The sequence below is a fragment of the Anabrus simplex genome, chromosome 1 (assembly GCF_040414725.1).
Source record: "Anabrus simplex isolate iqAnaSimp1 chromosome 1, ASM4041472v1, whole genome shotgun sequence".
Classification (NCBI taxonomy): Eukaryota; Metazoa; Arthropoda; class Insecta; order Orthoptera; family Tettigoniidae; genus Anabrus; species Anabrus simplex.
The window spans coordinates 55,029,120-55,054,889 of NC_090265.1; the positions used below are offsets into that span (position 1 = coordinate 55,029,120).

The window sequence follows — 25,770 nt, forward strand, 5'->3', positions numbered from 1 at the left end:
AACACAGTACCTACAAAGTTATCAATTAACTACACTCAACTACGTATAAAAATGAAAGAACGACAAAAATTGAAAATAAAATATATTACCAGCTGACGAATTGAACCGCATTCGTAACTCAAATCTCACACTAATACGTTGAGTGTCAACGCGCACACTATCAAAGCAAAATGGACATCAGAACGACAAACAATTAAGTCCGTAAAATAAAATAACATATTTAAGTTCATTGAACTCGAACACACATGGCGATCTGTAGTAAAAATTCAATCACCGCTAGCTCAGTACCCAATATTGGACAACCCTCATGTTCAGGCCATTAGTGATTCCATAATCTTAACTAAACACCTTCCAGCTGTTGAGGGCTGCACGCAAACTTGGCATCATTATTACTGAGCTCAAGTCACTTCGCAAAAACATCTAATCTAAGACTTGAGTATGTACAGTTGACATCTCAGACCTATCGTCGGGCCTACCTAATGTCTGCACACCCTAACACTAACCTCTATGTACACATACCTTCCTAACCCTATTGTTGAGCGTGAACTAGGGGGTCTCATCATCGGTATACTCTTAGGATAACATATGACGTCCTAAATCTATTGTCGAGCAGAAATTTGGTCATATACACTTCCTCTAGCATATCGGGCGAAATCGTAACTTCAAACACACTCTTAGATATTTCGGCTGTAAACCTGGTCGAAACTAATAACACACAACAAAACAAATCTTGCCACAGAATGAACGCAAGTCGGGAAATGCAACAAAGTCCCTATCTTGTTACTAAAACGTGGACTTGAAAATAAATATCGCGTGGCGAACAATCCACAACTCAAACACGATCTCAGCATACACAATGAAGTTTAGAAAAAGAATAATGACTTCCAGCGCACGTCTGACACTACTTGACTATCGCCCAACGATAATCCTCACCACTGCAAAAATCCACATTGTAATTTTAGGGTAAAGCCCTCAAATCACCTACTGTCATTTTCCCAAATATTCATATCCATGACTATCCAGTGAAACGAAATCCAATGAATCTACACAGCCAAACATATCACTTTAAAACGTCCAATATCTCATCCCACAATGTTTCCAATTTAATGGTAAATTACCGCCTTGTAATTTATGAACTTTACTGATTGGAAACTAGTCATTACAGTCAAATAACACCAACCGTGTATTCAGAATGCCCTTCTATCCTTGAGGTCATATTACTATAATATTCATTATACTGACTTTACATAACTAGACACTTGGATTTTTTACTACCAAGAGTTACCATCTTCACCAAATGGTTTTTCACTTGAGATCTTACTTGAAATTTTACTGTGCCTTGCACAATAATCATCTCAAACCAACCTTCTCCAGGTCTCAGTTTTCGGATTGTTAGCGGAATATACTACAGCCTGCCATATAAATCTCACATTTCGTATACAGCCTGTCTCAAAAATTCTTCCTCGGCAAATATAGCTTGTTGTTAAAAATTAAATAATTGAAAAGGAGGTTCAACCTATTCAATACTTAAAAGAAAGAAATGTAGTATTTACATTCTTATTTAAATGGGACCGGTTTCGACCTTAGTCCAGGTCATCATCAGCCGTAAAAACATGTACAATGTTTATGATTCATATGATTGTAAACATTGTACATGTTTTTACGGCTGATGATGACCTGGACTAAGGTCGAAACCGGTCCCATTTAAATAAGAATGTAAATACTACATTTCTTTCTTTTAAGTATTGAATAGGTTGAACCTCCTTTTCAATTATTTAATTTTTAACATCGATACTTTCAATACGGAACAATGAAATTCTTATCTTTAAATATAGCTTGTCTCAAAAATTCATTCTCATCGCCTTCCCACGGCGGCATTGTATGAAATATACAGACTTCTTTTGCCTTCAACATCTATACAATCTTATCTCAACATATATAAATTCTTCGCCCTCAATCCATTTTCTTATATTTCAAGAATTTTCAAACCTCAATCCTCTCGTGACAAACAACTTTTATAAAAATATAGCTTTTTATTTTATTGTTACAACAACTTTCAGATCTCAAGAATACAACAACACACCATGATTTTCCATATCACTGACATACACCATTTCACAAAATTTTACTTCCCATGAACAAAACCTAACTTTATCGGATTTCACTGGAATTTTCTAGACACCCGCAAACCTTGTAAAACATACTTGTTAAATCCACTTTTAACATTAAAAAATGTTATCCCGTGGTAAACATTATTATTATTATTATTATTATTATTATTATTATTATTATTATTATTATTATTATTATTATTATTATTATTACGACAAAATTTTTCTGAATTCAAACGATATTCAAAATTAAGACATTCACCATGACTACGTTATTGTTATAACCTTCCTAATTTTACTCAATTCGGAGAATATCTCAAAGAATATTAACACAATATTTAAACTTCGCATTTTATAGTTGCTTGACGTGAATTTTACAGCACTGAAGAGTTTCACACGATGACCAGAAATATAATACCTTAGCCTGTTCATTATTAAATATCAACCCGACCTACGCGATGAAAATTGGTAGGGACAAACAATAATCTTACAACATTGATACAAAATATTCACAGACCTGTAATTGTAGCCACCATCCTGCATTATGGCTGCATCTAGCCAGCAGACCTCTTTTATCTAGCCTCCCATGGCTATCTGGGGTGTCTTCTTATAGATATACATATAACTTAAATTACACAACACTTTACAACGCACTTCCAAAACGTTGAACAGGCGACGAGCACTCTTCTCGACTGGCCACGTCTACTGTGTTCGCAAGACTGTTCCCTCTCACCCTACTAAGGTCCAGGTGTTCTACAGATAAGAAACCAGATCCTGCAGCTAACTTCCAGACTCCTCTTTAACAAACACACACTGAATACCGAAAGAAATTCAATCACTTTTCACCCACATATCTAAACCTTCAAAGTTCCCGTTAGCGGCAGCTCAGAAAATTTCTATCATTTTCCACTCTAACAGTATATTTGAACCATAGACACAGACATGTAATAAGTTACTGGGAGAACAAATCTCCACACTTTTCTGCTGACGAGTGACGTGGGCTTCGCTGCTCCAACAACCAGACAGAGAATGTGAAATATACGGAGGAAGATTTCTTTTATACCCTATGGAAGGACGCTACTCACACCATGAAGCTTGATTGCACAATCTGCTAATTCCGCATCTAATAGACCATTTTTTTGTGAAATTTGTTCCATAACTTCGGACAGACTTACGATTTATTACCGTGTTAATTTCATATTTTTCCCATACTCGCAACAGGCGAAATGAATTATTTCTGCCCAGGCGTTTTTCGCAGGTTTTCTTCATCCATCGGCCTTGGCATGTGTTGCTAGTTCGGGAGCCGGGCGCAAATTCTTCTCTAGGCTTAACTGCATTTATATTTACCCTGGGGGTTCTGTCTTCACATAGGGTTTAAGAATAATTTAGATTCTTTATTTCTGGATTTACTATGTCGCCAAAATCTCTCGTTTTGAAGAATTTCTTGAATTTTGATAAATTGTTTAATATTCGAAGTCCACCGAAGTGTCCCAACGTTTCACGAGCTTGCGGCTTGCTCAAAACGGGGAGCTCGTTCCCACAAAACAGAGAGGCTCTTGAAATGCAAACATGGCTGCTCTCAAAAGGTAGTTTGTAGCTGAAATAAATATTTGAAATTAAAATATAATTTTCTCATCGTAGAATTATGGGTTCATAATACACCAGTTCTTACATACAGTCTCGAAACCACAACACTGACCAATAGAGATAATTCCAAACTCCAGGCAGCTGAAATGAAATTCCTGTGCACTATGATAGAGTTAAAATAATGTATTGTTAAGGTCCACCTTTTCAATACAAACTGTACAGAGTTTAAATTACATATATGATTAGGGACTAGTTTCGACCTAACAGTAGGTCATCATCGGCCTAAAGCAAATTAAATACATCAGTATCGAAGAAATTAAACAATGTAAAGACACATAAGATCTCAAAATTGTACATACCATGTCAGAAAATGAGATAAGATTTGAGAGACATGCTGCACTATGTTAAAAAGTAGCTCTGTGATAGATATATGTAAAAAGTCCAGTGCGTCGTACAACATTAAAAAAGTTGTTAAAGATAGAAATCCTTAAGTTGCTGGTCAAGGAATTCAATATATGTTGGCTCCTTGAAGATGCTGTTATCCATTCAAAGAACAACTGAGCCGAAGTCACGTTGTTTTCCTAAGATACTAGTAAATATAATAACACATGGATGCTAGGAAGGCTCTTCTGTTTTCTGGAACTTGGAAAGGTAAGGGTTATTCTGCCCGAAGGCAGGTCCAAACCTCCGCAAAGGTGTTCCTGAGCTGGAGTTTAGGTGCGGTAGGGTGGCCAGTTCCTTTCCGCTCCTCCATTCCCTTACCCCCCACCAACAGCGCATGGAAACCTATCCAACTCCTGACCACGCCCAATGTTGCTTAACTTCGGAGATCTCACGGGATCCGGTGTTTCAACACGGCTACGGCCGTTGGCTCTGGGACTTGAAGGTAGGTGATTGTTGCACGTGGAGGCTTAAGAATCGAGAGATGTGCTATACTATGTTAAAATATAGATTCATAAAAAAGTCCAGTGTGCCGTATAACATCAAAAGGTTGTAAAAGTAATCCTTAAAATTGCTGGTCATGGAAATCAATATTGGCTGGCTGCTTTCCATTTGAAGATCAACTGAGTTGTAGTCACGTTGTCTTCTGAAGATGTTCATAAAATTTAGTACACATGGATCTATTATAATGAAATTTATTTCTTTTTATTATGCACTATGATCCAGAAAACCAGGAAAGACAAGATTAGGAATGAGAAAATTAGAGAAGTAGGAATAGATGATTCTCTCCTCAATAAGATTCAGATGTCAAGACTGAAGTGGTTTGGTCACATGAAGAGGATGACAGTTAACAGAAATGCAAGGAAGGAATTTGACAGAAAAGTAGAAGAAAGACGACCCGTGGAAAGGCCACGAAGGAAATGGATAAAGATTTAGTTAAGAACGATGGACTGCTGAGAGGTCATGTTTGGGACAAGTTGGTGGAGGAGGAATGGTACAAGGACAGGATGAGATGGAGGAGGCTCATATACCACATCCGGGAAACTGGAGATGGTTTAGGATGATGATGATTCATGTAAGTTTACCTGTATTTAGCGGAACCTGCCTGACGTGGAAACGGAAGGAACTTTTGTTACCATAACAGAAAAAGTATGTACAGTTTTCCTTCGTAATCATTTTCAGTCCAAATGAATCTAAGATGGCCGAGATAGCATTCAGCCATGAAATGTCTGTGTCTGTGCTAGATGCTGCAATTTGGATCTCTGAAGCAGTGGAAGGAGTGTCCTCAAATTTTTTGTACCAAGATTAGTCACACATTCTCTGAACATAATTTCACACAGTTGCAACTGCCTGTCAGAGACATCTTCACTCAGTTTATAAACATGAATTGGCTTGAAAGTTCTGTACTTCTCAAGTCTTAAAACACGAGACACATTGGACTGACTGATGTCAAGTTCACATGCATCTTGGCGTGTCGATTTCCTGGGAGCTATTCCCGAACGCTTCCATGATCCTTTCTTCTGTTGTTGCTGCATCAGTGCTGCTGGAGGTCTTCCAGGAGGTTTTTCCCTCCTGAATGTTTCCCAGTGTCAGCGGTTGTCGTCGTCTCCACTTTCCCACAGTTGATGGTAGCAATGTTACATCAAAATCGCGTCTCCCGCATCTCACAGCCTCGCAATCATTCTGAAAAGCAATCACCCATGCAGCTATGGTAACTTGGTGCTGCATATTCAGCGCTATTTTGGTTAACAATGTAACCAATTTTGTTGTTACATCGTTGTGCGTCGATAGTAAGGAGCCTTGACTTACCGACGGTGCCATTCTTTCATCTGTAAGAGTTATAATCAAACATCAGCAATCGATCAAACATATAGCCGTATTTCTGACTCGCCATGTATTTAAAATTTTAGCTTAAGTTTCTCTTCCAGTTCATTCTGAAACAATTGCATATTGTATTCAATGTAAGCATTAAATAAAAGGACTTTTTAGCCCCAGTGGGAAATTGTAACCGATATAATAAATTCAATTTCTTGTCTTCTGTCATATAATTCCCAAAAAATTCATTTCTGCTGTCTGTGTATGCTTTTCATAAGTCTTTGTCATAGCTCAAGTATTACCAGTATTTGTCACAATATGAATGTAATATGCCTTTTACATTACAGTAGAATCTTGATGCATCGCTCCCGGAACTGTCATTTTCCCGTATTCATTGTTCAATTTATTTGGTCCCAAAAATGTTCCATATAAACCAATGTTAAATTTCCCTGCATCTATCGTTCTTCGAACTACCGTTTTATCGCATCTATCATTGAAAAATTATTTGTACTCGGCCACAATTTTCCTGCATTGATCAATCGTACATTAGAAAAATATATACAAAAGTATTTTGAATTTAGAGAGACTGTTCAATACTCTTAGCGTATAATAGCAGCAACATGTTATGCGAGAATGTACGAGCGATTCAAAGTTGCTAGTCTTGAGCAAGGATTTTGTAGGCTGGAGTGCTGTGCGCAGGTTATTCACATGCAACCCCACAACGAGGCTTCTGGCACCAACGCTTCTCCTCGACCCACTAACTGGCCCCTAGAATTATTTTTATATACAAGTATTAAAACATATCCACTGTAAAACTCAAATTTGCCACCATTTTGTGTGTTGCTATATGCTGGCTAGGGCTGGAAACTTCATTGAAAATGAGAAAATTGCGCAGTTTAAAATTCACATCGTGCACCGGATACGTTTTAATTAGTTACATGGTGATTAATCGTGTCGTACCTCGTGGAGTGTATGGGATGCTAGAGGCCTGTTCACTGCTTTGGCACCCTCTGCCCAATAGTCTTGGTACAAGACGGACCTAACCAAGTCAGAGCAATAATCTTTTCTCAAAGCCTAGTCTTGTAACTAGTTCCTAAGTTGGCAGCCTCGCATAGGCCTCTGTGACTTGGTCCGAGACGCGCCATGTTGAATTTCTAACCTCTGTGACATCGTCTGAGCTGAGTTGCGTGAGCTACGTCGTGTTGCGTATTGAACCTATCTTCGTGAAGGGTCTATGAGAATAATGCAAGGGTCTACAGAAGATTATCGCCGTAATATCCATGTGTAACCTCAATTTGCAATAAGAGAACTGAACTTAAAGGTTTTCAATTCTTACAAAATGTGTAAAGAAAAGTGAAACAAAACGGCGTAAAAGTCACGCCTTTTATTGTCATCGCGTATATCATGGTTGCAATATTTTGATATCGTTATGTATAGTATGAGCTAAATGGTTACCGTAGCATGTGTTGGCCTTTGGTTCAAGGGGTCTTGATCGGGTCAAGGATTTTAACTTTCCTTTGTTAATTCCGATGGTTCGGGGGCTGTATGTATGCCGAATTAAACATCAGAATTCATCCTGAGTATGGCCACATTTTCATAGGCGCGTGGATCACCTCTCACGCGACAACTGCACCCGGCTCCGGAGGCCACACGCCATTATTCTTATAATAATAATAATAATAATAATAATAAAACAAAAAATGTCCAAATACAGTGCCTGTATTTTATTATTTAGCTTTCCCCCCATCTTTTATGTTACCCGCATTTATCGTTTTCTGGGATCCGTTGTCATTTTCCTCCTCCCCCTTGAAAAAACATTCCATTGAGGTTTAACTGTACTTCTTTATTGGTCCATAGAAAAGTCCAAAATCTGTGACAGGAAACATTCAATTTATGCTCTACTAGATTTATATATCCAGGCCTGAATTCTGTATTAATTTACTTCCTAAATACAAAGTTCTCCAAAAATTCTTATTGCTCCTTTTTTTCACATCTTATTGTGAATGTTGCTGTTCTCGTAACTTATTCTCATTCTCCCTATTATTTAATCTTCCCATTCTACAGTATCAAACTGTTCTCTAATTTCTCTCGTTGTTTCATTAAATTACACCATTGGGAAATATCCCTCGGTTTATTCTTGTCCTTCCTATCCTGTTATTGCTGCCCCGAAGACATCACCTAATACTACAGCAAAACCTGACCTCACCAGAAACCCAAGGGAACAGAAATTTTTTCCACTGTATGCAGGATTCCGTTTCATAAAGGTGGTTAAAAAATAAAATAAACATCATAAGCACATACACCCTGTAAATAATGCAACAGTAGATTTAAATGATAATGGGCAATAATGGATACACTGACTCTAATCACACAATTATATACACTAGTCCACGAACCTACTACGCTGGCGTAGCAGGGGGAGAGGTGATATTCCCACGTGGTGCATCCCAGGTGGCGGATAGGGGGGTCCTAACCGGCTTGCCGGCGGACTTGAGGGAAATAAAATACCTCTCGCGGACCAAACACACTACCCCCTGCGGGTGGGGGACGCACATGTAGAATACACCCGCAGTATCTCCTGCCTGTTGTAAGAGGCAACTAAAAGGGGCGACCAAGGGATGATTGAATTAGGACCATGAAACTACTTTTGATTCGTACCATCATGCGGGGAACACCATGGGTTGCCTGTACTTGCGAGTAGTACCACTACATTAGGTACGAAATAGGTTTGTGATTAGTAGCAGCAAGAGGGGGTTCTCCCATGGGTTTCCAGTATCCGTGCATCGTACCCATGTGAGCAACACCGCGGGTCTGGGCGTTGCCTGTGAGTTGTACCACTGTATGAGCGACACTGTGGGTTTGCGTTGCCTCTGATTAGTACCCACTATGTGAGGAACACCACGCGAATACCGGCACCCGTGACTAGTACACCTAGGTGAGGAACCTCATCGGTTTGCGTTGGCTATGAGTGGCGCCATTGTGTGAGAAACACCATAGGTTTGCGTTACCTATACGAAGTACAATACTTGTGAGTAGTACCATCTTGTGTGGAACACCGTGAGTCTTCGCTACTTTTGATTAGTACCCCAACATGACAAATACCATGGTTCTACTTTACTCACGACATGTACCATTCTGAGGGGCCTTAGACCTGGTTTTTGGACCCCTTTAGACATCAAGCACCCTCGATTCAGGACTGTGCTTTATAAGTGGTCCCTTGGTCAGTAATAGTGTTATTTATGACCTTTTTTGAGTCAGATCCACTGTTTTTTGTTTGTTTGTTTGTTTCTTTTTGGGGGGGGTTCATGTCCATCCATTCATTTTTCATGAATTTTTATTTTGGTCAGTGGAATTTTTTGAAATTTTTGTTGTCATTTCATTTCGTACCATTAGGGGCCGATGACCTTGATGTTAGGCCCCTTTAAACAACAAGCATCATCATCATCATCATCATAATCATATATATATATATATATATACACTAGTTCATCAGCACTAACACAAATCTGTTCTTGCTTAGAACTTCCTCACAGTGCACAGTCATTGTCGGACACTACTCGTTTCTGAGAATATGTTTTTCTCCTGCAATTCTTCTTATAGACTGTTGGCTGTGGGGAGATGTTGCTGATGACTGATCAAGCCAATATTGACATGAAACATGCGACTCCACAGGTCACATCTAAAGCTGGGTGGAAGACACTGTTGGATCTGACGTAGTTTCTGCTTTTCATGGGTTTCAATTTCTTGTCTGCGATGTGCCAGCTCAAACAGTGTGACACCTTCTGCAGTCGCTTTGCACGAAAGAATACAGTTTTGTGCAGTTGTTGCCTAGGTGTTAGCATTTAATGTTGGTGCTATTCATAGTATTCTTAAACTGGTCTTTATAGCGTTTCCAAGGAGCACCTTGAAGCCTTTTGCCATGACCAACCTCATCGTAGAGAAATTGTTTAGGCAATCTGCTATCATTCATATGCTGGAGGTGACTTAACTCATCTAAGCCGATGAGTGATGATGAAGGCTTCTATGCTGATCAAATGCACCTTGTCAAGAACTTCCACATTGCTTATGTTCATGGGAGGTCTTTCTGCTCATGGAACCGTTCCAGTTTCTTTATGTCATGACAGAAAAGTGTCCAGGTTTCACACCCATATACTGTTGAACAGACTTAAGTTCAGTACACCATTAGTTTGGTATATATTTTGAGATCCTTATTCAAGAAAACTTGGTGGGAGAGGCGGCCGTAAGCCACATGGGCAGTGTGTATTCTATTTTCCACACCCTTTTCTAAGTTGCAGCGTAGTACAGTACATACATATTTAATATACATTACATATATTGTGTATAAATAACACCAATGGAAATTTATTTTACTTATTTTACATTTTATGGCCTTCATTGGACCACTTTAGTCAATTATACAATAGATTTTTCGATTTTCTCTCAGCCCAGTACTTCTTCATTCTCTCGGATCTTGATTTTCTCTCCTCGTCTGAAATCACTCTTCCCATGGTTTGTCTGTTAGTCTTGGTCTGCGGTCTGGTGTCTATCTTATTGAGTGTCTTGATTCTGTGGGTCTTGTTTTTTAAATCCTCTACTGTGTCTTGTAGTTCCTTCATATCTTCACCAATAGTAATACTGTACAGTACTGTAATTAACTTTTTCCAGTAATACAGAGTTGTACACTGGACACAGCTACCCCTAGTAGCATGGTTCTCAATTAAAATGTGGGCATGGCAAATAATGCTGAAAAATTTCGCGTCACTTTTCGCAAGTGAATAAGACTGAATGTCCTTTACGGGTGATAGGGCAAGCCGGTAGAACAACTTCTTCTTCTTCTTTGTTCTCGTCATCACCATCAAATTTCTGATTACTTTTGTTGAAGGCGATGGGCGACAAAATTTTCGATGCTTTGTAACGCCGCTTCTGTCTCAAGTTCTAGATCAATGGCCATAGTTCCACTGTTCGAGAGTTTGTTGTAGCACATCAGTATTCTAGTTTCTTGGCTTTGTGAAAGCACTGAATATGCAGCAGCAAGTTACCATAGCTGCATGGATGATTGCTTTTCAGAATGAATGTGAGGCTGTGAGATGCGGGAAATGCGATTTTGACGTAACATTGCTAGCATCGACTGTGGGAAAGTGGAGACGACGATGACTGCTGACACTGGGAAACATACAGGAGGGAAAAACCTCCTGGAAGACCTCCAGCAGCACTGATGCAGGAACAACAGAAGAAAGGATCATGGAAGCGTTCGGGAATAGCTCCCAGGAAATCGACACGCCAAGATGCATGTGAACTTGACATCAGTCAGTCCACTGTGTCTCGTGTTTTAAGACTTGAGAAGTACAGAACTTTCAAGCCAATTCATGTTTATAAACTGAGTGAAGATGTCTCTGACAGGCAGTTGCAACTGTGTGAAATTATGTTCAGAGAATGTGTGACTAATCTTGGTACAAAAAATTGCATTTTTCAGATGTGTTCCTGGTGTATGGGAATGTTAATTGACACAACTGCTGTCATTATTGTTATGCAAGAGAAAATCCTAAAATTATTGAAGAGAAGCGTATGAAATGCAGATCAGCAACAGGTTTTGACAATGATTGGATGGGAAGAATTGCTAGGCATGTGAATTTTGGGAGCGATAGTTAACGGTGAACAGTATTGTGAAGTCCTCAATGAAGTTGTGGTGCTAGTGATGCAAAGTGTTAAGTACCAAAATTGCGTATTCCAGCAGGATGTTGCATCCCCTCACTACGCTATTGCGGCGAGGAAAATTTTGAATCTCAAATTACCAAATAGGTAGATGAGAAGAAGAGGGCTGACGGAATAGCCAGCTTGCTCTCCCGATCTTAGCCTGTGATTATTGGTTGCAGGGGCATTTGAAGAGAGAAAGTTTATGCTGAAAAAACACGAGACATCGACATGCTGAAAATGGTAATAGAGGAATAAATTTGTGCTATACCGTTGTTCATGTATCAGAAAGCAGTGAGTGATTTTTCAAAGCGCTGTCAACTTTGCAGTGATGTTAATGGTGAACAGTTTGAGACAATTATGTGACTTGGTATTATTGATGTATTTCGTTGCATTGTTATGTGTTCTGCCATCGGCTGTCGTAGGTGGCCTAGGCGTCACTGAAGAGGCATTTTGGGGAAATGAGGGGTGAGGTAGTTTCCTGTTGCTTTCCTCACCAAGCCACAAGTTACTATTACATGTTAGTCTGCCGTGCGCACTGAAATTCATGCACCAACCAATCTTCTGAGCAATATTTTCCCACCATTCATGATAGGGACTGGTTGCATAAGTAATGACATTACTAGCATTGCTGATGTTTGTCACTTTCATATTGTCAGAGCCACAGATGAGACTGAGACATGTCATTGAAATTAACAAATATGATCTAGCCCATACCAGAACACCTAGTGCACTGTAAACGCTAGGTCTTGCCAGCAAAAGTTGATTGATTGATTGATTGATTGATTGATTGATTGATTGATTGATTGATTGATTGATTGATTGATTGATTGATTGATTGATTGATTGATTGATTGATGCTGACTAGTTTTGCTATATATTGCAGCAGGCTTTCTTAAATTTGCATTTTTGAATAATTTATACTTCAGAATTTCAGACGAAGTGTTGTCTCTACAAATTAAATAACTGTATGATTTTTACTGCTCTTCTTTCAGTTGATGTTCGTATTTATGGATTCAACCTCGTTCTGAGTCCTGATTTTCTCCTGAAGGTAGCAGCCTTCTTTGCTCCTATTGAAGAAGAAATTCCTGAAGTAAAACCTAAAGAGACACCAGGAGCCTCTCAACCTCAAATTGCTAAGGCTCGCTCTAAAGCCAGCCATGTTACCATGAAGACTGTACAGTCAAAACCTTCTCAGACCAAGAGTCGTCCGCCTCAGGAAAAGGAAGATAGTCGGATGACAATTAATCTTAGAGTGGAGAAGCCAGACATAATTCTATTGGAGAATATAGATGACCCTAATTCCAATGCTCTGGTCCTGAATGTAAGTATCTGAAGAGTGAGTGTTTGTTTGTTTGTTTGTTTGTTTGTTTGTTTGTGTACCGGGTGAGTTGGCCATGCGGTTAGAAGTGCGTGGCTGTGAGCTTGCATCCGGGAGATAGTGGGGTTCGAATTCCACTGTCGGCAGACCTGAAGATGGTTTTCCGTGGTTTCTCATTGTCACCAGAAAAATGCTGGGGCTGTACCTTAATTAAGGCTACGGCTGCTTCGTTCCACCTCCTAGGCCTTTCCTAACCCATCGTCGCCATAAGACCTATCTGTCGGTGCAACGTAAAGCCACTAGCAAAAAAATTGTTCATTAGAGATATTATTGTCAGTATTCGATTTATTATTATTATTATTATTATTATTATTATTATTATTATTATCATTATTATCATCAGTATTTCATTTGTATGTGTTGTCATTTATATTTATAAGCTGGGAGATCTCCACATATGTAGGTATGAGTAATTTATTTTGCATGAGTGGGAAAACATTGCTTTAATAAGTCTGGTAATTTGGATGAGTCATGTGGCTACCCCAGTGTTTGTTGTGATGTGCTTGTGTCGGGATATTTCATGAGTCATGTATATATCCCAGCCTGATGAGATGAGCTTGTTGTTGTATTAGGGAAGTTCGTTGACTCATGTAATAAACCCCAGAGTTTGTTTATCTCTTGAGAGCAAGGAGACGTTCAGGGTTTGGTCTTGACTGGAGATCACTTATGATCGGCGGGCAAGGACCAATCCAGATATATCATCTGAGAGGAAGGGGGATGCCGAAGTCTTTATATACTCCGACATCACAGCGGAAGGGAACTACAACTACAAGCAGTAACACTGTATGAAGGAACGACAACTGACACACTGTACGGGAAGGAAGTGGTGCTGATATACGGTATTCGAGTGACACAGCTGCAATGGACTGGACTTCAGACGTTCGTGGAGCGTAGTCTTGTTATGTTCGTGGAAAGTGGATGATCAACAAATTGTGAAGGGCGTATGCATTAAGTGTTGTAGTACTTGGGGAGGTCTGGCATTATATGCTGGTGAAAGCTATCTCAGACTTTCCATAATTTATGTTGAGGATCGACAGACGTGTGTATATATCTTTACAACAAGTGTTAAAATACGTGAACACAGTATTACAAGGTACAGTATCTGTGTGATGTGATAACTGCCGATTATGAGAATCGGTAAGTCGAATTGATATAGAGACAGTGAAGGGTATTTATCTTCATACATGTACATTGTTCATCGGACTATCTACAAATGGTAGCTGAGTTCTCGCTTTCGTTTTCCCACGGTTTTCATTTTTGTTGTTGTGTAAATATGGAGTCTTCCAGCAATATTTTATGTGTGTATTATATGTAAAATGTTGTGTGTTGATGAGGTGCTGATGCACGGATTTTGTTAAGAATATAGTTAGCTATTTTAGAATCAGTGGAGTTATTGATGAACCTAGGTGCAGTTCCTACCTATTTAGTCATTTTCAGGAGGTTAGGTAAGGCCTGCAGCAGATGTACCAGTACGCAGCATTATGTACACGCCCTGGGATATAAAGTTTATCATGTTCTATCAAAATTCGAGGGATCCATTCTGGTGAACTCTGGCGCCCATACTACGGACAGTTCGGTTAATTATGCTTATTAATTTTTATAAGTTTTTGAGTAATTTTATTTATATATTTTTATTCATGATTTTATTTATTATCATCAAAGAGTTACATATTAAACCAAGATAAACCAAGATAAACTATAACTTGAAACTAATTGTACTTAGAGCTATAAGGAAATAATAAAAATTTGACCTATAAAATAATCATAACTACATTGATGCTTATGATGATGATGATGATCACCATCATCATCTTAATTGTAGCTCCTTAAATAGATAAGAAATATTTGTTATATTGATTTTGAAAGATTAAATAAACCACTGATTGTGAACTTAGTGAGACTGATACTGGAAAATTCTAGAAGCAAAGTAAAAATTCAGGGAAAGGGATTCCAGTGTATTTCAAATGAAAAGACTTTTAAGACAAAGAGCTCCATTGTCAACAGTCTTCTTTAACCTAATGATGGAAAGGATCACAAGAAGCATAAAAATAAACACTGGAAGAACTAAGGTATATCAATAGAATAAGACCATACCTGATTACGTAGATGCTATTGTAAATCTTAGATGGTCAGTGAGAGTGATCAAAGAAGTGATTTCACAAATACATCAGAGTTGCTAACAAATGGGGAGAAAACAAAATACTGGTACTTAAAAGTTAGTAGATATACATCTGCAGGCCAGACAGTGATTATAGGTGGTATTTTGAAGTAGTTATCTGTTTCTAATATCTAGGATCCTTGTTGACTTCAGAGAATGAATTAAAGGAAGAAATTAAACCAAGCATTGCTGTTGGTGATGGATGCTGTTATAATCTGTTATTTTTTTAATACCAGTTCAGGAAGCAAAGGAAGGTGAACTTAAATTATGTAAGATAGTGATTTCATGTGGCCTTCCCATAGAGGCCTTCTGCAGGTCTTTCTAGTTGATGCCCATGGGTGCATCTGGAGCACCTGAGCATCTGGAGGTGGTGGTGTGAATCCTGTTGTCAGAACATACCCTGCTTCTGTTGACTAACACAAAGGTGTCTGCTCAAGGCTGAATGGCCCTATCAAAACGGATAAATCGCCATCAACAGTGTCGTATGCCCCCCACTCCATATGAACACTGCAGACAGGTATGGAATTGAACCCAGGATTTTGGAACTCAATCTAATGATTAGAAGTTTTATAGCACCTCTTCTCCTAACCTGCTGACCAACATCTGATGATGATGATGATGATGATTTTTTCGACCAACATGAGTCAAATCAGCTAACCATGGTGTGAGGCCATAAAGACTTGATGCCTTAATAATCAGCGCCACCAGGCGAGCAAGACAGAGATAAAGCCAATAGTTACGTATGGACGTGAAGTCGCATGCTTACGCCAGAAATGGATATGATGATGCTGAATGTCTGGTAGAGGCAAATATTGAAATGCATATTTGGACCAGTAGTGAGAATAAGAATTTAAAATGAGCTACAAAGTCTGTACAAAGATAGGCTGAGTTGCAGATAATAAAAGCCAATGAGTGACTGAAAGACGACAATGAGCTTAATGTTAGGCTCCTTAACTCCTTGAGTATAGAGTTCCAGATTTTTACGGTACATACAATGCTGCCCTACTAAGTGCAAAGGTGGTAACTGCAATTTTTAAAACAAAGTTTGTTTCGGCCACCTAGTGATACCTGCTATCAGTTTGTCACAGGGAAACAATATAGTGGAAGTGGAAAGTGTTTTTGGAGACTATTTGTAAAGTATGATATAATGTTTTATTTGTAATGACCTAACCTGTACTGTGTAATATTTGTGACATATGTATTTGTAAATAGTAGATTTCTATTCTGTACTTACTGGAAGTATCTAGAAAATTGTTGAACAGGGTGTGTGCCTTTTGTGGGTTATGTTTTCTAAAAGGAATTTTTTTACTATTCTGGAAATGGAAGATTTGCGAACATGTGTATTCAAGAATGTTAGTTAAAGTTCGCGACTGGAGTAGGAATTGTGATTGGTGAACCTAGGAGGGGATGGGCGGACTCATGCATTCTGGTTGGCTACTCCAAGGCCTGGGTTTTCTATATATAGTGAGCGAGGCAGCGTTCGTGACAATTCGGTCTTATCTTGGCCTGATCTGCCTTTAGTCTGTGTTGGTCTGCGTCGTGTGCAACGCCTCGCTTCCGGGATGGCGCACCTTTGGGTAAGCACTCTTACTTTCCGTTCTGGTTAAAATTTCCATAATGTTCAGTTGCTATTTCGTATAGGAGTCTGCCGTAGCCTAACCTAGATTCGCCAAATTAATTATTTACGATGCCTTAGCCTTTTCTGCTGGGGTTCCCTGTTTGTTTTCGAGGCATTCCCATTTCTAACTTCACTAAATATGTAGATTGTAATTTAATACATTTACCTTGGGTTTTGCCTCTGGTAGTTCAGTGTCTCTTGATGTACGAGTTTAGGAGAGTACATTCACTTCACTGTAAATTGTAATTGCTTTTAACACCTAACTTGCATTGTACTACTGTATTTGTAACTAGTTGTATAGTTGGTTTGAAGTTTGAAACTCGTAGTGAAGCCTATTATCAAAGAAACTCTAAGATATGTGTATCACGGAGATTATAGTTCGTAAGTTGTAAGCTGGTGGATTTTGTTCGGAATGTATTTGTAAAATTTCACTTGTAAATAATATTTTTCAAATTTAAGGATCATGGCTATTTATTTCGGAATCTGGAATCTAAGCCATGTCCATGCCCTCGGTAGGTCCTGCCTGTTTCCACTAGTTGGCTCTACTGATATTTCGTATTATGTTGTTGGCTGAGACCCGCGTAGGCCAGCTGATGTTTCTGTGCGTGTATAGTGTTTCCTGATAGTGGTGTAGTTGCTCTTACTTCCCACCTTTATTGTGTTTAGTACTTCTTCGTGTAACCACCGTAGTATAGGTTTCAAGTTTTCATCTAATACTAAGGTATAGAAGCTGTATCAGCATTACAAATGACATAATTTACATATAAATCCCAGGGTATCTACAGGTGTGACCTCTGTAACTAAGCATATTGGGGGTAAGCATTAAATCCTTAGGCAGTATCGTGGTATCTGCAGTAGATATAGTAAAATTGGCTTTGGATTGTACACTTACTGCTTTTCTGGCTTAATCATGCAACATTTACTGCCAAGTTTAGTTGGTATTGTTGATGAGTTCGAGTGGCAGTGAGTGTTAACTGTTCAAGTCTGCTTTTGTGAACATTTTGAAGGACATTCTTTACAATTCGTGGGAATCTTGCCAGGTATATGAGCAATATTAAACAAGTAAACTGAACTTTGTTTCTGTTATTGCATGAAGGAAGATAGTTTATTTACACCATATTTTCATTCTGTGGTGGGTTGAGTGGCTCAGGCGGTTAGGGTGCTGACCTTCTGTCCCGAACTTGGCAGGTCCGATCCAAGGCTCAGCCTGGTGATATTTGAAGGTGCTTAGATACATTAGCCTCACGTCGGTATCTTGTTTTTGAATTTGGCCGCCTGTGGACCGCATTGAACTTATGGCTTTATATTCTTCTCCTCCTCCTCCTCCTCCCCCTCCCAGAACCTCTTCATCCATTCACTTCTGATCTTCCTTTCTTTCTCAGATATGACCAATTTGGGACTACATTTTGGTGGTTTCTCCTGGAATGTTTTGATGCTGTTCGCTCGGCTTGTAAATTATTTTTTGTTATGAATCATTAATTGTAAGCCCACTTTCGATTGCATCTGTTTTTTACCTCTTCTATCCACTTCGTCGAAGCTTTCAGTCTAGTGATGTACTTGAATATTTTCTTAGTTAGCCGTTTCTCATCCATTCTTTCTAGATGCCCATAGAATTTTAGCCTTCGCTTTCACATGGTGACAGTGATATTTTCGGTGTATTTGTAGAGATCATCATTTTTCCTATTCCTCCACTCCCCATCAGCATTTTTCTGTGGTCCTTACATTTGCCTTAAGATTCTCCTCTCCTTTTTTTTTTGATATCTTGAAGCTCACCCTTTTTATTCATTGTCAGGCTCTCTGAAGCGTAGAGACCCTCTGGCTTTACCACTGTGCTGTAATGTCTTTCGCCTTGTAAGATATTGCTTTTTTGTTGTATCTGTTCTGAGTTAACCCGTAAGCTAATTCTAGTTTTCTAATTCTTGCCCTATTTGCCTCTCTATCCAATCCATTAGGTTCTATCCATTCCCCTAGATATTTACATTTCTCAGTTCTTTTTACAGTCCCATGCTTCACTTCTAATTGTCTCTCCCCTTGATGTCCATATTCCATGTATTCCGTCTTCTCATATGAGACTTTGAGACCCGTTTTCTCATGTAAAGTATTCAGCATAATTTGGGCATTTTCTTGGTTGTGAGCGAAGAGGCAAGATCATCTGCGAAAGCCAAACACTTACAGTAATTTCTAAGTTCTGTCCTTTCCTCCCTAAATGTATTCCCTTTATTCCTTCCACTTCCAAGGTGTTTTCCCAGGTTCTAATGATTTTTTCTAGAACAGTGTTAAAGAGAATTGGTGATAGGCAGTCCTGAGAAAGTTTCTGTCAAGGTTTGTTTTATTAACATTCTTGTTTTCCTTTCAATTTCAAATTCTTCTAGGACATTAATTAGTCTGCCTGTCAATTGAATTGTACGCTTTCTCAAAATCAACAAATATTACCACGGTGTTCTGGCTTCTCAAAGCTCTTATTCTGAGAATGATCTTCAGGTTAAATATTTGTTCTGTGCATGATCTCCCTTTTTGAAAACCAGCTTGGTACTCACCAGTGATATGGTCTGCTTGTTCTTCAGCTCTTCTCAATAGTACTTTAGAGAGTATCTTATATGTTAATGGGAGTAAAGAGATGCCTCTATAGTTATTGATGCTCATCTGGAGACCTTTCTTGTGAAGTGGGTGTATAAGAGCACACTTCCAATCATTGGGATCTTTTCATCTCTCCAGATTTCTCCTATGACGGCTTGGATTGCTTTTGCTGCAGTTTCTCCTCCGAACTTCCACATTTCTGCAATAATTCTATCTTCACCTGGTGCTTTGTTGTTTTTAAGCTCATTTATTATTTCCTTGATCTCTTCTAGACTCGCTGGCTTGGAATCTTGGTTATCCTGAGATAGATTTTTCGTATTCAATTTTTTCACAGGTTCTTCACAATTCAACATTTTGAAGTAATCTGCGAGAAATTGACAATTTTCTTTGTTGTTCGTTGCTACATTACCATCCTCCTGCTTGAAACAAAAACTGGCTGGTATCCCTGTAGTTCCTTTCTGAAGGTTTTGTAAAATGCTCGACTGTTGTTCTTTCAAACATCATCTTCTATCTTATCCATCCTACTTCTATCATAATATCTTTTCTCTGATCGTATGATCTTAGCTGTTTTCTTCCTCTCTTCCCTGAAAGTTTCCCATCTCTCCTCAGTTTTGTTGGAATGCCACCTTTTCCACGCTTCTAGTCTTCTGTCCAAAGCTTCATCACACTTTTCATTCCACCACCTGTGTTTTCGTTTTCTCGCTGGATTCTCCAAACATTCAGCTGCTTTAAACATTGACTTTTGATCTCTTCCCAGCTGTTCATATTCAACTTTGACAATTTTTCACAATATGTCTCTGCTTTGTTTCAGAGTATCTGCATCAATTGTAAGCTTCCTCTTGATTCTTTGTTCGGGTTTGTTTGGTTGGAATCTTACTTTAATCTCAGAGAGGTAGTGGTCCGAATCTATGTTTAAGCTTTTTCTTACCTTGACATTCAAGATTTCCCTTCGGTTTCTGGTCGTAATAGCAACATGGTGGATCTGAAACCCCCCAGCAACATGTTAGGAGATGCCAGTGTTTTTTCTTGTTCGGGAGTGCCTTGAAGTGTGTAGACATGAGTTTCAAGTTAAAACGTCTGCAGAAACTGATTAATCTTTCACCATTTCTGTTCGTTCTGTTATGTGCTGTCTAGTCTCCCACAATTTTCCTGTACCTTCTTTCTTTACCTATCTGAGCATTGAAATCACCAACCAGAATTTTTACAAACGTGTTGTGGAATTTTGGATCTGTATCTTCAAGAATTTCCCAAAAGTCATCTACCTTTTCTGGGTTTTTCTTGTTATAGCCATTTATTGGTGCATGTGCATTGATAATTGTGTATGCTTTATTGCCAGATCTGAAGGACAGAAACAAGATCTTCTCTGCTGGTGAGGTGAAATTGATGATGGACTCCAGTATGTTACTTTTAACCATAAAGGCCATACCTAGGATCGTTACATTTGCGTTGTTTTTTTTATTGGCAGTTTTTCTTTGTAAATTCTATAACCACTAGATTCCATATGATTTTCATCAAGGTATCTTGTCTCTTGAAGTGCAAGTACGTAAATATCATTTCAAAACATCAGTAAGTTGTTTTAATTTTCCAACTTTTAGGAGCATGTTGATGTTCAGTGTTCCAAGCAGATGTTTTTGCTTAGTTCGTATCTTTCATGAGGAGGTTTTGGGAAGCTCCGACTCTTTCCTGCATGACGTTCCAGACTCTCCAGAATCCAAAGTCCTGGTTGTACCTCTCCCAGCAGTGGGGATTTCTGTTTCTGGCTGCTCCCTGGAGTAGTCTTTCCTGAAGGTGTTTCCATCATGCCTTACGTTGAAATTAGTTGTGAGGGTAGGCATTGCCTGCTCCTCTGAATTAAAACTGAGGTTGTAAGCCCCAGAGTTTGGTTCTTCCGCCCTCTAAACTATTGGGAATCTTCCTCTTCTGCTTTAGATACTGTTGACCCTTTTCTTTTGCCTCAGTTGATCCGCGGGTGTTTATTTGGAGGAACCTTACTCACACCTGTCCTGCATATCTACAGGAACCTCCCCTACCAGCCATAGGGACGCGCCGTGTTGGGGTTGAGGCCCCCAACCCAGTATCTTATGTAAGATCATGTCCAACCTCTGCTTAGTTCCTGGAGTATGTTTACGGCCATACCTCTGGAGGACAGATGCCTCACATTGCTTGTCTTAAAGATGGCTGACATTATGGGCCGGCTGTTTGGTCTAAACAACGCCAAGAATTGAAAGTAGAATGCACATCTTCTTGTGGATTCTATGGTAGCAATGACAAAGAAACAAAATGGGTGACAGTTAGGGCGGATAGTTTAGTCAATTATATTGAGTGACTCTCTAGATTGTGTTGTCTATGGAATAAATGAAGCAACGAATAAGATGGCTGACACGGCATAAATATTAATAATAAGTATGAACCAAAAACGCTATGAAACTAGAGTAAATCCACTAGATAACACTACCACAAACTTGGCACTCAAAATTAAGTCACAAATACTCCTCGGAAGCCACAAATGGACCGTAGATCTTCTATATAGGAGGATATTCGGCACAGCACCATAACACATGATCTCATCTGCTGGGCACAGCTCATGTCGGTATATTTACTGGCATGTAAAAAAAAAAAGTCTGCAGAACAAAATTCCAGCACCTCAGTTTCTCAGAAAATTGCTTTAAGCAAATTAATTATTTGTAGAACATGTTTCATTCCTTAGGAACATCTTCAGCTACATAACATTGCTTAGGTGAAATTACAGAGAATTTTCTTCTTCTCAGAAAACCATCTTAAAATAGTATCTATGTTATGCTTTAAACAAAACTAAGAAGGATAAAAAATAATGGTATTGAGTTTGCCATAAAGAGGGCATCGAGCAGAAAAAAAATGTCATTACTGCTTGTATAGGATGGATGTGGTGTGCAGAACAGAATATCTTCGTGAAAAGAACCTGGAAATTTGTACTGCACAAACATCATTAACACAGTTAGTCCTATGACATCTGTGGATTTAACGAGTTCAAAATTTTTCTGTCTAAAGATTAAGAAATTGAAAAAAGAAAGAAAGAAATGCAAAAAGATGAAATCTAATGAGGGATTGTTTCAAGGAACAAGTTGCAAAAGCACTAAATAAAAAGATTGAAAGAAACACAGATGGAGAGTGGACAGTCCTGAAGGAGATCAGTAGGGATGCTGCAGAAAAGTTACGAAGAAAGGTAAGATCAAGTAAGAATCAATGGATAGCTCAGGAAACACTAGACATGATTAATAAATGTTGAAAATACTAGAATGCAAAAAAAAAAAAAAATATATATATATATATATATATATATATATATATATAATAAGAATAAGGGTTATGAATAGGTGGAAACCTGTACTGTGTTATTATTCATATGTTAATAGTAGTAGGCCAGAAAAGAATACAGGCAATATAAGAATTAACTAGATAGAAAGTGCAGAACAACTAAGGAAGACTGAAAGAGAAGAGCAAGGATGTTGAAGGTTGTTTGGTTCTAGGAAAGGTAAATACTGCATATAGGGTAATCAAGGAAACTTTTAAAGAAAGGAAAACTGGTGTATGGAATATTAAGAGCTCAGATGAAAAACCACTTTTAGGGAACGATGGCAGGAACATATTAAAATAATTGCATCAAGGGAAAGTATTAGATAAGGTTCAGGAGACATGGAATACTCAGGTTATTGAATGCAGCAGTTTTGAGAGATACTGTTATACAAAACATGGCCTCCATCTAAACAATTCAGGTAAACGGAAGATAGCAAATATTGTTCTAGATTTTATTAATCTTAAGATATGTACTGTAAAACAGGCAACTCCCTTGAGTTATAATACTGACCAGGAAAACTAGTAGAAAGAGCCAGCTGTACTTCAAGCTGGCTCCGTCAACTAGAAAAAGAAACTCAGGATAGTAAGGAATTTCAAGTTACCCAATTGCAACAGTCAAGTTTTAGGGAGGAAGGGGGTCTGAGATTGCTCTTGGTAAACTGTCAAAGTGTAGTAAATAAACAATTAAAATTCGGTACATTGATGGAATCTTATGAGACTGATGTGGTGATAGGAGTGGAATCGTGGTTGAAAGAAGGGGTGGGTAATAGAGAAGTATTTCCAGAAGGGTACACAGTCTATCGTAGAGACCGAGGAGATAAAAAGGGAGGGGGGGTGTTTATTCTGGTGAAGGAAACTTACTGTTCACATGAATGGTTTACCGATGAAAGGGATGAAATATTAGGGATAAAATTAGTTTGTGATAATATGAAGGAGGTGGGAATTATAGGAACATACAGGCCTGGAAGAGAGGAAAGAGACATGGAAATCTTTGAAAAAATAATAGATTATACTTGTAAAAACAACAATAATGATATGGTAATAATTGGGGGAGATCTAAATTTGCCTGAAGTTGAATGGAAAGGAGCTGCAAGTGAAGCCCATGAACAGAAACTGGCAAATAAGTTAATTTGGGAGGGAGGATTTACACAAGTAGTACAAGAACCGACTCGTCTCAATAACTTACTAGATGTATTCTTGGTTAAACCATGGGAAATTGTTGATAAAACTGAGGTAATTGAAGGAATAGGAGACCATAAGGCTGTAATAATGGATGTAGGACTCATACCAAAAAGGCTTAATAAGAGGGCTACACAAGACAAGAAATTGTACAGAAAAACTAAAGTTGATGAATTTGGGACTTACCTTAAATCACAATTCAGTTGTTGGATAAGTGAAGGAAGTAACGTGGATACACTTTGGGCTAAATTTAAAGGAATTATTTGGGAAGGAGAGAAGAGATTTGTACCTGTTAAGAAGGGTAAAATGACCTCAGACCCTGTTTATTATACAAGGGAAATAAGAAAATTAAAAAGAAAATGTAGAATAGTAAACAGGAAAATCAAAGAGGGTAGGGAGAGTAGAGAAACTAGAAAACAGCTAATGAGGGAACTGAATAGAGTGAAAAAGGAAGCAAAAGAGAATTATATGAATGGCATACTTCAAGAGGGTAATGACCACAAAGGGAAATGGAAAAAGCTGTATTCATATATCAGGAATCAAAAAGGAAAAGGAATCCAAATTCCTACAATGGTGGGAGAAGGGGGTGAACACTATTTAACAGATACTGAGAAAGCAAACCTATTTAGTAGGGAATTTAGAGATTCAGTAGATGATTGTCAAGAGTTGGAAACCGAAACAGAAGATAGAGAGGGAGAGAGACAGAGGGAAACAAGAAGCTTCTCATTCACAAACGAAGATATTTTCAGAGAAATCCAACTGCTTCAGCAAGGAAAAGCAGCAGGGAGTGATCAAATTACTGGGGAGGTATTAAAGACAATGGGGTGGTACATAGTGCCTTATTTAAAATTTCTCTTTGACTATGTCATAAATAATAGTGTAATACCAAAGGAATGGAAGGAATCTATAATAATACCAATTTATAAAGGAAAGGGTGATAAAAGGAAACCAGAGAACTACAGACCAATCAGCCTGACCAGTATAGTTTGTAAAATTCTGGAGAGTTTAATATCGAAGTACATCAGAGGGATATGTGATGATAAAAATTGGTTCATGAGGAGCCAGTATGGATTTAGAAAGAAATTTTCTTGTGAGGCACAACTGGTAGGATTTCAGCAGGACATATCAGATCAGTTGGATTCAGGAGGTCAGTTAGATTGCATAGCCATAGATCTTTCCAAAGCCTTTGATAGAGTGGAACATGGAATATTATTAAAGAAATTGGAGGGGATAGGATTGGACGTAAGGGTTACACGTTGGATAAAAGCATTTCTAAATTCAAGGGTTCAGAAAGTCAAAGTAGGAAATAATGTATCTCAGGAAGAGAAAGTTTGGAAGGGAATTGCACAGGGTAGTATAATCGGTCCGTTACTTTTCTTAATATACGCAAATGATTTAGGGAACAATATAACATCAAAAATAAGATTGTATGCAGATGACATAATTGTTTATAGAGAAATAAACAACATTGAGGATTGTTCAGAATTACAAAGGGACCTTGATAGTATCCAACAATGGGTTGAAGAAAATAATATGAAGGTTAATGGAGGCAAATCAACTGTTACAACTTTTACAAACAGGAGCTTTAAAACTGAATTTGAATATACTTTGGATGAGGTAGTTATCCCAAAAGATGGCAAGTGCAAATACTTAGGTGTGAGATTTGAAAGTAATTTGCACTGGAAGGATCATATTGATGACATTGTTGGGAAAGCATACAGATCATTACATGTCATAATGAGGCTACTTAAAGGATGCAACAAAGAATTAAAAGAAAAAAGTTACTTGAGTATGGTTCGTCCATTATTGGAATATGCAAACAGTGTTTGGGATCCTCACCAAGAATACCTAATAAAAGAAATAGATAGTGTGCAGAGGA

At 38.4% G+C, this 25,770-nt stretch overlaps 1 protein-coding gene across 1 annotated transcript in view; it reads left to right on the top strand.

Moving 5' to 3' along the window:
* LOC136884060 (intermembrane lipid transfer protein Vps13) overlaps window positions 1–25,770 on the top strand; it is an 816,621-nt gene that overhangs the window by 403,457 nt on the left and 387,394 nt on the right. Inside the window, exon 27 of the mRNA XM_067156088.2 lies at window positions 12,641–12,969. Within this exon, the coding sequence (XP_067012189.2) occupies window positions 12,641–12,969 (329 nt within the window). The remainder of the gene's footprint in view (window positions 1–12,640; window positions 12,970–25,770) is intronic.